The 14,827-nt window shown below is 39.4% G+C and overlaps 1 protein-coding gene across 2 annotated transcripts in view; it reads left to right on the top strand.

The window, feature by feature from the left end:
* USP6NL (USP6 N-terminal like) overlaps positions 1-14,827 on the top strand; it is a 148,340-nt gene that overhangs the window by 66,141 nt on the left and 67,372 nt on the right. Inside the window, exons 1-3 of one of the 2 annotated variants that reach the window (XM_059404089.1) lie at positions 7,117-7,242; positions 10,939-11,006; positions 13,025-13,107. In XM_059404089.1, the coding sequence (XP_059260072.1) occupies positions 7,188-7,242; positions 10,939-11,006; positions 13,025-13,107 (206 nt within the window). In that variant the 5' untranslated portion in view covers positions 7,117-7,187. Of the gene's footprint in view, positions 1-7,116; positions 7,243-10,938; positions 11,007-13,024; positions 13,108-14,827 lie in introns of those variants that run through there. The other variant, XM_059404088.1, reaches the window with a different exon arrangement.

Below are 14,827 nucleotides of genomic sequence, written 5' to 3'. Positions count from 1 at the left end.
GTGAGGTTATGCGTAGTAAATGCTCAGCACAGTGTCTGGCACCTAGTAAACTCTCACTAGATAGGTTGTAAAGTATCCACAAACAGGGAGTTGTTACCAATGAGTCTTGTGTCATCTTCTAAAGCAATCACACTGCTGGAAAAGCAGCTAAGGTATAATCCCGAGTTTGCCAGCAACCTGTAGGCGGATCTAAGTGAGTAAAATGACTCATAAGCTTGTCTTGGTGCTAAGTATCTGTTGTTGACAATTTTGTCATTCAACCCTACCCCCAAATGTGGGAGTTAGACTCATATTCAACAGCTAGTAATTATGCTTCTCATCAGTAGTAATGGTATTTAAATATTGTTGCATCACTCCATATCCTTTTTCTCTATGAATCACCTTACACATAGGCGTAGGAGGTTCTAGTCTGATTTGGGGAGTTCTAGGGAACCGAGAGTGATACTGTTTCTTTTCTTTAAGAGATACAACACAAGAGACTGACAGATAGAGGTCAAAATGTCTGCTCTGTTGGATGATCTGAGGACATGATATTAGAGCGGAAGTGAGAAAAGGGCTTAGTAGCCCATCGTGACTTAGACTTACGCTGTGACTAGCACGGCCGGGCAACTGCAGGCCTCCCCTCAAGATGGGTGCCTTCATGCATGAAGAGTAGACCAGTAGACCATGCCCCCTGGCATGCCCCAAGGGGGACTGAGAGAGAGAGAGCGAGGAGTTCAACCAAGCCAACCTCCAAAGTCCTTCTGACCCCATGAGAAGAGTGAGGGAGAAGTGGCGGGAGAGTTCTAGAGCGTTCCTTTAGCTGAAGTGTCTCCACATAGACTTGAAGCACGATGGTAGCACACTCAGCCAAGTGAACAGGACTTCCTGTCAAGAAAGTGAGACTGCAAGATTCTATGAGTAGATTGGGGAGCCGGCTCAAGGACGACGTGAGGAAGGGAGTAGGTTGGAACACAGACCTCACGCTAAGTCTGTGGTTTTCATCTTTCAAGAGGCTCCCCTATCTTTCTCTTTCTCTCTTTCTCTCTCTCTCTCTTTCTCTCTCATTTCCTCCCTACCTCCCTTCTTTTCTTCCTTCCTTCCTTCTTCCTTAATAGAAATGAAGGACTTGTAATTAATTAGAAGTGCTAATCAGAAATACGTTGTGATTTCTTGTATCTGAATTTTACAGTCTTAATAAAAATTTTTTAAAAAGATTTTATTTATTTATTTATTTATTTATTTGACACACACACACACACACACACACACACACACAGACAGCACACAAGTAGGCAGAGAGGCAGGCAGAGAGAAAAGTAGGCTCCGCACTGAGCAAGGACCCTGATGCGGAACTTGATCCCCGGCCCCTGAGATCATGACCAGAGCTGAAGGCAGACACTTAACCAACTGAGCCACCCATGTGCTTTAATAAAAATTTTTTAATGCTACCTTGAAATAGAATAAAAAACAAAGCTGATAATCTTTAGTAAAGGTATGCTTTCTGCAGTGAAAGTGTGTCTGGAAAATAGTTTAAAATCTAATTGTTCAGGCAACTGGTCAATCAGTTGAGTGTCCCACTCTTGGTTTTGGCTCAGGTTGTGATCAAGGTCATGGGATGGAGCTCTGCTGCCTTCAGGCTTGGTGCTCAGCATGAAACCTGCTTAAGAGGTTCTCTCTCTCCCTCTCCCTCCCCTTCAGATCCTCCCCAGGCTCATGCTCTCTCTGAACTAAATAAAATAAAATAAAAATCTAATTGTTAAAAATGAATAGATATTTTAGTGTTTAGTTGGTTGAATAGTTCACAATAGTGATACATTTTGAGGAGATATTTTTATCTTTTTAAGATATATTTGGTGAGCAGCTACCCTGTGTTAGGCACTGTGATAGTGATACCAAGGTGAATGAGATAACTATCTTTTGTTCATGACACTTTCAGTTAAATAGACATGTCAATAAATGTATTCAATGAGATATTATGGGTATCAGTTTGGAAGTACGCTAGAACAAATGAAGCAGTGGCCAGTTTTCCCTTATACCAGTGGGCACTGGTAAGGTAGGTCCACTATAATTCAAGATTGAAATTGAGAAAAAATGGCCTTCTCAATTATAATAAATCTTTGTCAGTAATTTTTTTATTTTAAAATTTATTTTGTTTCTCATCCTTCTAGAAATTAGGAAGTAAGTAATAGAAGCCTACCCAGGAATTATTGTTAAAACTGTAAGTTTAAGTATCTTCTTAGTTATGGAAATATTAAATACCTTTGCTGATACCAGGTACTCTGTGTTTAAAATATTAGTGTTTAAAATACCTGTGTTCTGAAGGGTCTTAAAAGTATATGCTTACAAACACAATAAAACAAACAGCCAACCTATCAATTATAAAATGTTGATCTTTTTATTTGTATAAGGAAGACTCAGACCTTGAGAATTATGGGAGAGTGAAAGGGAGCTTGAGATGTAGTTGGGAAGCTGATTGGAAGAGAAGTCATATGAGCAGTAGTTTTCTTTACCAAGGTACGCAAAAAAGAAGGCCACTGGGTACAGCTTGCTCTGGCCTGTATAGCACTGTAGGTCTGTGCAGGTCCCCTGGATCACTGTGGAAGAAAGAGGGAGATCAAGTCGGGGAACTTTGCTCCTTTTCTCCTTAACCTTACCTGCCCGCTTTGCTGGGCAATTGGGCTTCTGTGTAAGAAGTTGTTTGAAGTAATGTGTTCTGCAAATTTAATGAAAAATTTAAAAACTATTCATTTAAAGCATGATATAGTAGAAAATATTGATACCATGCTGATAGTGCTGTAATAGAAATATTTTGAGTGGAAAGAGACAAATCCTCTTCACACTGATAATTAAAATAAAACCTAAAATTGAAGAGTATTTAAGCTTATATATTTTGAATTTTTTTATGATATCAGACAATGCATATTAAACCAGAGAAATATGAAGCTATTGTACAGACACTTGTGTGGCTGTTTTGAGAGCAAATCTGGGCATTTCTGAAGACTGGGTTATGGCATTGGTTCTTTCATATATTTAGCTTCCTGCCTTTGGCTGTCCCTTCCTTGATCACGATTATTTATAGTAGTCTTATAATTGCAACTATGATCCCAATCTTTTGTTGTCTTATTCCCAGTGAACATGAGAAAGAGAGAAGGAAGCCAATGACTTTTCTAAGATTATTAACTCTAGTGGAGGAAGGAAGAAGGAGAGAAGTAGGTTTTGGGGGGTTGTACAGTTTTTGATAAGATGTGGTTTAATATGGAATTGAGTTATGAGAGATGAAAGTGGGGCTGGGCTGGAGTGCCAAGGAATGTTGGATTACAGATGACCTCCCAGTGGAGGGAATGGGCGGAGACCCTGAGTTAGTTGGCACAGGACGGGCAGGGGGTCGATATCCAATGCTGTATCCCATGGTATCCTGCCATGCTGTTTCAGAATAAGCTTTCAGGGGCTGGCGCTCGGGTATATGGAACTTGTAGGTGCCCGCACCTCATGTCATTTCACGCAGAGTGACCAGTCACAGTAAGTGGCATTTCACGTTCTCTTGTGACTAGTGCACCTGCTTTTATTTAATTTGTTTTTAGTTATGTTTTCGTGTTAATCTTCTTAACTCTGCCTATTCCTCCTTCCAGTATTCCTTCCAGCCTCGGATCTCACGCATGACCAAAACCAATGCTGACGTCTTTAGGAGTGGTGCCTGTTAAGATTTTACCATTGAAAGAGCCTCATTTTTGGTCCGTCTTAGTCCGGGGCGTGCTAAGCAAGTGATCACAGACACCCGAAGCCTGCGTAGGCCCCGTCGGTGCCAAGGGCCTCTTTGGGTTGAAAGATGGGGTGGAATGAAGGAACTCAGATCATAGACGAGAATAACTTACTCAAATTATTTCAAGATAAAAGAGCATTATTTGTATTGAGCCGGAAGTGAAAGCCACTGGGAACTGAAGCATGAAGCAGCTTCGGGGAGAGGTCCTTCTGTCTCTTTTTTTAGTCATGGTGACTCGCTTTGCTCTGCATGCCAGGTACTGTTTTCCTCACTGCAACAGCTGCTTTTCTGAGTTTCCTGGTCGTTTTTTGCTTCCTGTTTTCCCCCCTAGCCTTTGGTCACCACTGCCTAGTAAGCCCTTCACCTGCTGACGTTTTGTCTTTAACTCCCACTAAAAGTGGACTCCCATTTTATCCTCGCCCACATCCCTCAGAGAAGACTGGTCAGAGAAATTAAGGCATCAGGAAGCTTTGCACCTGTGGAAAGGTTGCGGTAGATACTGCTTAAGTGTTTGAGCCTGCTGAACTCTGTCTTCTGTGCCGGCGCTCTGTCGCTTGCTGATTAGCCACCATAGTGCTGGGAGCGGCCGTCTGGAAGTTGGGAGATGCTGCAAACTAGGTCCCTGAGCCCTTACTTCTTCCCTCTAAGAATCAGTTGCTTCTTAGAAGTGGTATTGGCATACCACTGGGTAGATCTATAGATGTTGATATGCACAATCTCCAAGATGAACTGTTAAACATGAAAAAAGAGTAAGGTGTAGAATTATATGTAGAACGATTCTACTTTTTGACTAGAAAAGGGAAATTGATGTCTGTGTACGCATGGATACAGGCAGGGAGGGTTCTTACAGTGCGGAGAATGTTTTTCATAGGTCAAAGCAGCTGCTTTTGGGAAGGGGGCTTAGGTTTGGAGTGGGGTCTGGGTTTGCAGATCAGAGTTTGGTTTTGGACACTTGGTCTGAAGTTGATTGTGAACTTTAAAAGTTGATAAAATTCTTCCGTGATCAGAATAATGTCAGTATCATATGATCACAATAATGTCAGTATCATTTACCTCGGTCTCAAATGTTATGATGTACCTAGGAAGGAAGTAAAATCCTACTGTTGAAAGTGTCAAGGTCACTTGAATTCATTTCTCTTATGTGCTTCCAATTCAAATGTAAAAATGCCTTGTATACATTTCTTTACATTTGACTGTGACTTTTATCACTTTATGCTTTGCTTGTTCTGAGATTTCCAAGTCCTTTTACCCTCTTTTTGGAGTCTTTTATGTATAAGCTTTTACTGTATCACTAATAATACCCACTTTCTTCCTGAAGACACCTTGTATTCCGTGTTCAAATGTAGGCTGGCTGCTCTCTAGGCAACTACACAGTTGGCATCTGGAAATGTCTAATTTTAGCCTCCTGTGTCTGTCTCTCTTTTTGATTTTGTTAAAGAAAAAATTCCGGCACTTGTTAAAGCAACAAAGAAGACTTTGTTCAGGACGATTGCAGTTAGTGTAGAGACTGTTGTCAATATGGTAGAGAGATTGGGCTCCCCTCCAGACACAGTAAGGACACGGGGGGTTATAGTCAACAGGCAGAGCAAAGGAGTCTGCAGGTAGAGGTGACATCGAGGGTACGGGGTCCTTGGTACATTGACTGAACAGGATCGTGGGTGGAGGCAATGCCAGGATGACCAGCTACAGACTCATGCTACAGCTGGGCTAGGCGGGCTGGACACAGGCTGAGGCCTCTTCAGGAAGAGGGTTAGGAGGGGCCTGACTGAAGTTTGCAAAAGGAGAGAGTCTCTGTCAGCAATTTCTGTTGTTGTCTTGTTTTTCTGTCGTGTATCCTGAAATTCTTTTTAAAGGAAACATTGCATAGGCAGTGAACTTTGAACCATTGTATTGGTTTCCTATCACCGCAATAACAAATGACCACAAACGTGGTGGCTTAAAACAACATAGACTGACTCTGTTACAGATCTGGAGGCCAGAGCCTGTAATCAGTTTTACTGGGCCAAAGGCAAGGTGTCTGGCTGGCTGGTTCCTTCTGGAACCACCGGGGGAGAGTCTGTTCCTAGTCCGTTCTAACTTCTAGAGACCACCTGCTTTCTTTGGCTGGTGACCCCTTCCTTTCTCACAGCACTCCGGCCTCTTCCATTGCCACATTTTCTTGTCTCCCTTGTATATGGTGCCTTGTGATTATGTCGGACCTGTCTGCATGATCCAGAATATTCTCCCCATCGGAGGAGCCTTACGTAATTACGTCTGCAAAGCTCTGCAGATCCCTTTTGCCTTATAAGGTACACTCATAGGTTCCAGGGGATGGGATGTGGACATCTTCTGGGGAGGTGGTGTCATTCTTGAGCTCAGCACAGCTCATAATATCTAGAAATGTTTTTTATTTTTTTCTTCATGCTTCATTGATAGTTGGGCTTGGTATAGAATTCTAAGTAAATGATAATTTTTTCTTAAAACTTTGGAAGCAGAGTTTCATTATCTTTTAGCTGGTAAGAAGTTTGATACCAGTTTGATTCTCATTCCTTAGTATATGACTTGAAATTTTCCCCTCTCTCTAAGCTTCTGAGATCTTTTGCTTATATTAAATGTTACAGATGAGTTTAGCTGAGTGTAAACTTAATGCGTTAAGTGTCCAGTTACGTGTAATTGACGTTCACAAGCATGCCTGTAACATGGCTGTTGTGTTTGTGAAGTGGTTTCCAAAGTGTAGGCCCTTGACCATCTGAAAGAAGGAAGCATTGAAGGGAAGACGGAACAAATAGAGTGGAAGAGAACATTTCACAGTGCCGTCCTACAGTAATTACACGCATTGTTTCACAAAACATGTGTTTCACTTGTATATGTGTGGGGTCTTAAAACTTCCCCAAACTTTCCAAAACCTTCCAAAATTTAGCATGTATTCTACTTAGTGTCTGAAGCAGAGGCTGCAGTTTTCATGTTAAAAATTATGTTAAGATGTAACATGTGTTTGAGGGGAACATTTCTACTTAGCTTCAGTTTAATGTTTGCAATTAAAATTGTCTTTGTTGCTTCATGACAAATTTTATGCCAAGTGGTAAGCATGGGGCTAATTCTGCAGTACAAGACGACATGTTGTAAAGCTGCTTGTTTCAAGCTCCTGTTTGTTGTCAGATGGAATGCTGGGTGTAGGCTGGTATGGTTCATACTCGGGATCTAGCCTGAAAGACATGTTTTTACCCTCAACAAACATCATCTTTGTTTGGGTATCTGTAGTCTGTGTAACCACAGAAAGGTCTTTTCTTCTCCCCTAGAAACGTTTTCTTTCTTGTACTTGTTTCACAAAGTGTTTAAAGCAGAGCTGCCTTCCACTTTTCGGTTTCAGTTTGTTGCAAGAATGTGTGAGGCACCACCTAACACTCCTGGTGTGCTTGAGAACTGTAAAATAATAATGAGATCTTGGAGGAGATAAGTCTACTCTATGAGGACTGAAGCTGCCGGTCATTCCCAAGGCCAGACCAATTGTCTAACAAAGGGTAAAGTACTTCTTGCATTGGAATAGTTGATTTATACATAATAATTATCTGTTAGACCGTACGGGAGGAAAAATGTCTGTTGTCAATTTTGTTTTAGTGGATTGATTTTGAAATTTAATAACTTTGACTGACTTGTTCATTATAACTTGGGATTAATTGAGTGATACTGAGTTACAGTGCCTGCTTTTAAAAAATGCCATTCAGGAGGATGCTTGCTTCTTAAAAGTTCTCGTGTTTAAAGGGAATTAGATGTCTTCTTAAAATGTTGTAGTTGTCAGTTTTTTATATGTGTCTTAAGACGCAGTAGCTGTCATTATCTTCCATAAATTTGTACCCAGATATGTTTTCCTGTATACTTGAGTATTTAATCCAATGTCTTTTGATTTTTACTGCTTCAGATATGCCTCTTTTACTTTGGAACATTGTTACGTTAGATGGGAAGTCAATAAAAATAACTTGATTTAATTTGGCCTGAGTAAAGTAATAGAGATTTCTTAAATTTAATAATGGCATGTGATTTAAGTACTGAGTAACACAACTGTCTTTGTTAAATAGGTGCCTGGAATTTTGTGCACACTTGTGCCCAGACACAAGACAGCTGCTGATATCCCTTTGTAATCAATGTTTTAGGGCACTCTTTGTTCTTGCAATGGAATTTCTAAAGAAGCACTCAAAATGAAACCAAAGGGAGGATTCTGGTATGATTCTTAATAAACTTCTCAACTACAGATCAGACATTATGAAACAATATAACTACAGTGAAGTCTGCATAGGGATATTACTTCTTACTCTAAAGATTATTGCCTCACAATGTGGATTACTAAATTATGTCTCTACTACTCCCTCTTGGAAAGAATTGGCATTTAGATGTAGTCTCTTCAAAGAATCAGGTTTGGCTGTATTTTATAAAATCAATTTGACTTCAGATCCATGTTTTTTTTTTTTAGAACACATTTGTCAACATTATAGAATTTTCTCTCCACAGGGAAATGCAATGATAAGAAATTTCTAAAGGAATTTAAAGATTTAGAACTGACTTTCTTTGATTTAGAGCCATGTCAACTACTCTAATCATATGAAAGTACATGATCTTTCTCTCATAAAATTAAGATAGAATTTCATTCAGTTCCAGTATGGCCTGTTACATGGTTAGGTTTTCCTTTCCCGAAATCTCTAAACTAGAGATCATCTGTGGAAAGCTTGCTATCTTTCAGTTCACCACAATGATGCTTTCTCATGATACTCTGCATCTTATCAGCTCCATACTGTTTCTAGTTCTTGTCTTTGTACTTTTAAACCTGTCCTTGTTAAGTAGGAAATAGGGTTCAGACTCTAGGACTGGTAGCAGGAATGAAGGTGGTATTGACCATATTCAAAGAACACACTCATCCACTGACTCTCGCCTGATCACCATAGATACGCACGCTTAGTTGTTCTGATAATGGAAGTTTGAGTTTAATTTCTATTAATTTGCTCTCCTTACGCCTTTGTAGAAGCAGGGGTGTAATGTTGTCAAGCTGGGCAATAGAAGAGAGAAAAGGTATTGACAGGGGTCTGTAAGTCTGGACTAGGATTATGAATATATAATTGAGTTGATTATCCTGGACTTCTGACTACATTAGTTCACTGTGAAAATCTAAACTGGTCTGAATTTTTGTTATTTTATTTACTTACTCACGTTTCCCCCAAAGGATAGCGTATTGACACTTTGTAGTCTGAGAAAAGCAGTGAATAAGCATTTTTCCCCCCAATAAACATTTAAAAATTTACAGATTTCCCCTTTTTCCAATTTTTATTGTTATATCGATGATCTCCTTGGCCTAACTCCCTAGACTTGGAATTGTTGGGGGTATACCTCTTTTTAAGATTCTGCAGACATGTTATCAAATTGCTTTCCACAAAGATTTTTATACACTGATAAATCTCCCCGCAGAGTAAGCTGCTACCGATTTCCCCACGCTCTTGTCAGCATTGAGTAACATCAGTGCGGTTTTTGGTCAGTCTGAGCTAAGTACAAAGATATTTTAAAGCTTGTATTTCCTCAGTTTCTAATAAGTTTGATTTCTTTTCCCCATGCCTTGGCTTTTATATTTAGATTTTATTTTTACCAGAGCTATACTTGGTTTAAAGATTCAGCAGTCTGGATGGCTTATTTTGAAAAATAGCTGACTGCCATACTCCTCCCGCCTCACAGTCCGCCGCCCAGAAGGAACCACCGTCCACTCCCCGGACTGCTTCATTTTCTGTTTCCTTCCACGGTGCTAGATGCAGGCCTGGGTCGCCCTTCCTGCTTCCGCAGTCAAGCGGGTGCGCTGGTCTCCTGATCTGCAGGGCCAACACGGGGTTCTCTTCTCTGCACCCAGCCTCTTCCACACATTCCTTCAGGCTTGCGCATCCCCTCAATCTCAGGGACTCGACCCCTTTCGTCCGCGTTCTGTGTTCAACCCCATCCTTCCCCTCCTTAGGAGCCACCATTTGCTGGGCCTTTGAGGGAGAGGATTTAAAGAATCCCTCTGTTGTCATTTTAGTGAGTTTCAAGAAGAATGGATATAAAATGTACGTTCCATCGGCCATCTCTCCCTGGAAGTCCTTCCTTGTGTCTTTAGTAATCATTTTTAGAAAGTAACGCTTAAAAATACTGGCTATGAAGTAAGTCCATTGTAGCTGGATGTGAATCCCTGTTTTGCTCTTTATTAGTTCTGTGACCTTCGACAAGTTCGCTAAAATCGCTAGGCTTCATGTTTTTCTGTCTGAGTGGTAGAATTCATGTGATACCTCTCTTAGAGTGTCATCGTGAGAAATAAATGTGATAAGACATGTAAAGTGCTTTTCACAGTATCTGAAGCCTGGCGACCTCTTACTGTCTGCCAGAGAGTTCCCGAGAACACAGACATGCTCGCGGCTGCTATCGTTAACTCTTGGGAATTTTCTTGCTCATGGCCTTTGCCCAAATTTCCAGTGAAATCCTTGTCTTTTTTCTCCTTGATAAGAGGTGCCTTTGACATAGCCTGTTATTATTGGTCTTTTGTTTTTCCTTATGGTACTTGGGATGTAATCATAAGCATACTATTTCATGTTGTGATCTCCACTGCTGTTGTCAGGTTTGTGTTTCTCACAAAGATACAGGGTGGTAGTAAGACAGAAGGTATGTCTGTGCGGAAAGATTGGAGATTATCATAGCACTTGGGACAGCTGATGAGGGGGACCTCAGAGGCCAAATGAAGAAGTAATTATTTTCATCATGTAGAAGAAATAATTTTTTTTAACTCCTGAAGTATATATTATGCTGCTTTGCTCAGTTTGTAAAAGCCTTCTTGAATGTTCTCATCATATACCCAGATGGATTTCATCTGAAAACTTAGAGCTTTCCATTTGTTTCTTACTTTAATACTTATTTCTCTGAAATTAGATCCAACATTGATTCTTAAGGGATAAAATTTATCATCTCCCCTAAGTTAATGCTATGTTAACAAATTGGCTTTTTTAAAATATCTATACTATTGAAATGGCAGATGCGTCGATATTTCATAGTTGTAGTTACAGATACTTAACTCAGCCTTTTAAGTTTATTTGATTTTGCTAGTTTGTCCTTTTAGGCAATACCAATTTATTGTTTTATTTCTCTTTTGTCTTAGTTATATAATAATTAACTTTTGGTTCTTTAAATAACGGATCATCTAAATTTGATCTCCACAGATTCAGACCAGGATGTAGCACTCAAACTTGCCCAGGAGCGAGCTGAAATAGTTGCTAAATATGACAGAGTAAGTATTCATATTGACTCTTTGAGTAAGTATTTATTAGGAAAAGACATAAATAGAAATGGATTTCATGTTTGGAGAGCTTAAATTCAGAAGCAGTTTGTTTACTTCATGTGGCAGTTGAAGTCATCTTTCTTTCTCTCACTTCATCTCCAGATTTTCTCTCCCACTTTCCCTGTGCTGTGGCCACTCTGGTCTCTGCGGTTCTTACAACACAGCAGGCTTGCTCCTGCCTCTGGGCCTTTGCACTGGCTGTTTCTTCTGCCTAGAACACTTTATCCTGGATATTCTCATGGCTCATTGCCTCACCTTTTTCAGATCTTTACCCAGATGCTGCTATCTTAGTGAGATCTTCTCTGACCACACTGTGTAATAACTCCTCAGCTCTCTGGATCTCTCTTCTCTTCTTTATTTTTCACTATAGCACTTACTATATCAGCATGCTTCATATTACACTTATTTTGTGTGTTGTCTGCTCTCACTCCTAGAATGTACACTCTGAGGGTAAGGATTTCTTTTGTTTGACTTACTCTTATATCCGAAATATCTGGAATAGTTCCTAGCACATGCTAGGTATTCAGTAAATTTTTGACCATGGCACCATATAGAACTAAATACCCATTTTATTTATAATTTATATATGCTCTTAAAATTTTAACACACATCTGAAAATTTGAACTTATACATTATGTATACTCTCCATTAGCATTTTATCTCTAAGTTATTTATGGAATCTGGTTTTTGGTGCCCTAGAATATCACAGTTGTTGACAATTCACATGTCTTCTTGTTATTACTTTACTCCTTGAGGTCTATAATGGGTTGGAGGCAGTGATTTATAAATGTCATGTTTTATATTTATCTCAGTTGCATGTAATTACATATCTGTTATTTTTGATTATTTGGGAGAGTAACAGGAACATGAAATTACAGAAAGCCATCTGGACTGTGCCCTGCTCCTGGAGAGGCATATAGGCAGGCACTGCTCTACTTAATAGTTACGTTCCCAGAGTTTGTTTTTGAATTGGTTGTTTGGAGCATCAGACACAATTTCCCATTATTGTGAATAGGTTTTAGTGGAGTCTGTGAAAAACCAAATTAATTTATTCAACTGCTTAACTAATTTAAAACCAATAGGACTATCATTCATTCATGTTTGCATGCACTTTTTTCTCCCCATGCAGTTAAATCATAGTTAGGAACTAGGCTAGCCATTGTGCAGTCATTGATAAAATATATGCACACGGAGTGGTCCATAAGACAGTTGGGTATTGAGTCTAAAATTTGATGGACCAGTGTAGACATTTGATGTTCCTTCTCTAATCCATGCTAATTAATGGCTTCAAAAGTAGAACGAGAAGAGCAATGGGCTGAGGGCAGAGCTATGGGCACACTGACGGTTAAGGGGGACCCATGAAGACCCATGAAAAGAAGAGTTGGATGGTATGAGGAGAGCCAAGAGAGGCTGGTGTGATGAAGTTTGAGGAATGGGGGCAAGCAACATGGACAAACGCACTGAACGGAATCTACTAGATCGGAACTGAACAGCATCCACTGGATTGAACAGTGGCAGATAATTTTTGACGTTGGCAAGAGTAATGTCAAGGTTGATGTAGCTGTGAAGTAAGAGAGACAAGGTGGATAGCTTACTCTTCTGGGAAGTTTGGATGAGAAGTAAGAAACAGTTTTTTCTACAACACATGTTTTAGTCAGAGTGGCTTTCTTACCCTTCATTGCTCTCTCTTTCTCAGTTGACTTCTCACGTAAACCCAAGTCCGATCAGGGCTTAGCTGCATGTCAGCTGTTGCTGCCTTACAGGATCTTCTGAAGCTTGTCACTGGGAAATTGTGATTTAATTGCCAAAAGTAGTTTTTTTTTTAAGTTAATTTAGGCTGATAGTGCCTTATTTCTAGCTCTTATTATTAATTCATAAAAAAGCTCCTGTTTTGTGGACTTTTTCTTTTAAGTAATTGTTCAGTTTTATAAATTCCCAATAATACCCTTCTTTGTCCCCAATTACAGGGACGAGAAGGCGCAGAGATTGAACCTTGGGAGGATGCTGATTACCTTGTTTACAAAGTCACGGATAGATTTGGCTTTTTACAGTAAGTTGCATCGATTGAAAGCTAACTTTTTTATTATAATGTTTCTATGGTGACCTGTTATATTGATTTTCTTTATTTTTAATCGCACGGCTATGAATAAGTTTCCAGGAGTAGTCCTGCATGTGCTTTTGTTATTAAATTCCTGGCATTTTTAACCTCTATGATTAACATTGAATTATATTGTTAAGAATACAGTCTTTAATACTTGTTGTATTTTAGTAAGAACATAAAGTGTAATAAGTGAGTTGTATTAATAATTTAGCAGAATTAAATGGAAATGAATAATAATTTGCATTTCAAAAATAATTACAAGACATTTCATTTTATGTAAATTCATTTTAAAAATAATTAGCAGTTAGAACTTCAGTGTTACGCAGCCTAAAAATTAGCTATGAAAGGAAATGCCGTTGATCTTTCCCATAGTTATAGATGTCTTTGTGTTATTGCTTCTCACAATTAATTCCATTTATCCTGAGTATGTTATATAAAGAGTTGAGAGAGGTCTGGACTACTGTAAAGGGGCTAACGTGATTTTGACTCTTGAGAACATCCCGCTAATGATGTGAATTCTGCCTGTTCTGGTTCCGGTGGTGTTTGGGCAGATCCCTACAGTCTAGATCTAGAATTCAACTCTATAGTTTGCTTGCTTCCATCCAATTTAGTGAGTAATTTCTCATTCAAATTTATTCTTTTCCAGTCTCATTAATTATAAATAGGAAAAAGCTAGAGTTTTTTTTTTTGTTTTAATGTTAGGATACATGATTACATTTTGAAGGAAAAAATACAATTTTTTTGATAGTTCATAGCAGTATCTTGTACTCAGACTTTTTCTCCTTCTGTTGAGTTTTCTTGCATTTGGAAAGTATTTTTCGGTATCTTGTTTTTCTTTGGATAGAGCAAGTGAACAAAGTGAAGAGAAACAGTTCTGGGAGTTAGAGAATGTGTGCCCTTCTAGTGCCTTCACTTGTTGCAGTTAACCCTGTCACGCCTCGTTTGTAAAATGGAATCACCACTGCTCTGCATACTTTAGGATATGGTGGGATCTTTGAAGAAATAAAATGATAGAGGGGCGCCTGGGTGGCTCAGTGGGTTAAGCCGCTGCCTTCGGCTCAGGTCATGATCTCAGGGTGCTGGGATCGAGTCCCGCATCGGGCTCTCTGCTCAGCGGGGAGCCTGCTTCCCTCTGTCTCTCTCTGCCTGCCTCTCTGTCTACTTGTGATTTCTCTCTGTCAAATAAATAAATAAATAAAATCTTAAAAAAAAAAAAGAAATAAAATGATAGAATGCCATATAAGTAATGCCGTCTAAAGGTCTGGACAAATATAAGGTGTTATTATTATACTTATTGACATAACCAGAGTGTTCCCTTGAGTAGTTAAAATTAGAAGACTTTGAACATAACAGACTAGCAGAGCAGTATTTAACTATGATGAAACACTATTCTTAAACCCCCACTTCCACATTTTTTTTTTTTTTTAATAAATCAAGCTTGACCACAAATGTGGCAGGAAATGGTTACATATTTGTGTGGGTTAGTGTGCAGATCTGAGGTATGTGATGGAGTTTTAAAGGACAGTTTGAGCTTTTGGCCCTGTCAGGATCAGTGGGTCCCAAACTTGTCTGCACACCTAGAGTCATCTGAGAAATTTTTCTTAAAAATAAATTTCTGGGCTCTGTCCCAGATTTCGATTCAGAGGGTGCACTATAACTTACCTGATTT

This window comes from Mustela nigripes, chromosome 6 (genome assembly GCF_022355385.1).
Source record: "Mustela nigripes isolate SB6536 chromosome 6, MUSNIG.SB6536, whole genome shotgun sequence".
NCBI lineage: Eukaryota > Metazoa > Chordata > Mammalia > Carnivora > Mustelidae > Mustela > Mustela nigripes.
The sequence above is the reverse complement of the archived record's forward strand: the minus strand, read 5'-3'. Positions and strand labels throughout refer to the sequence as shown.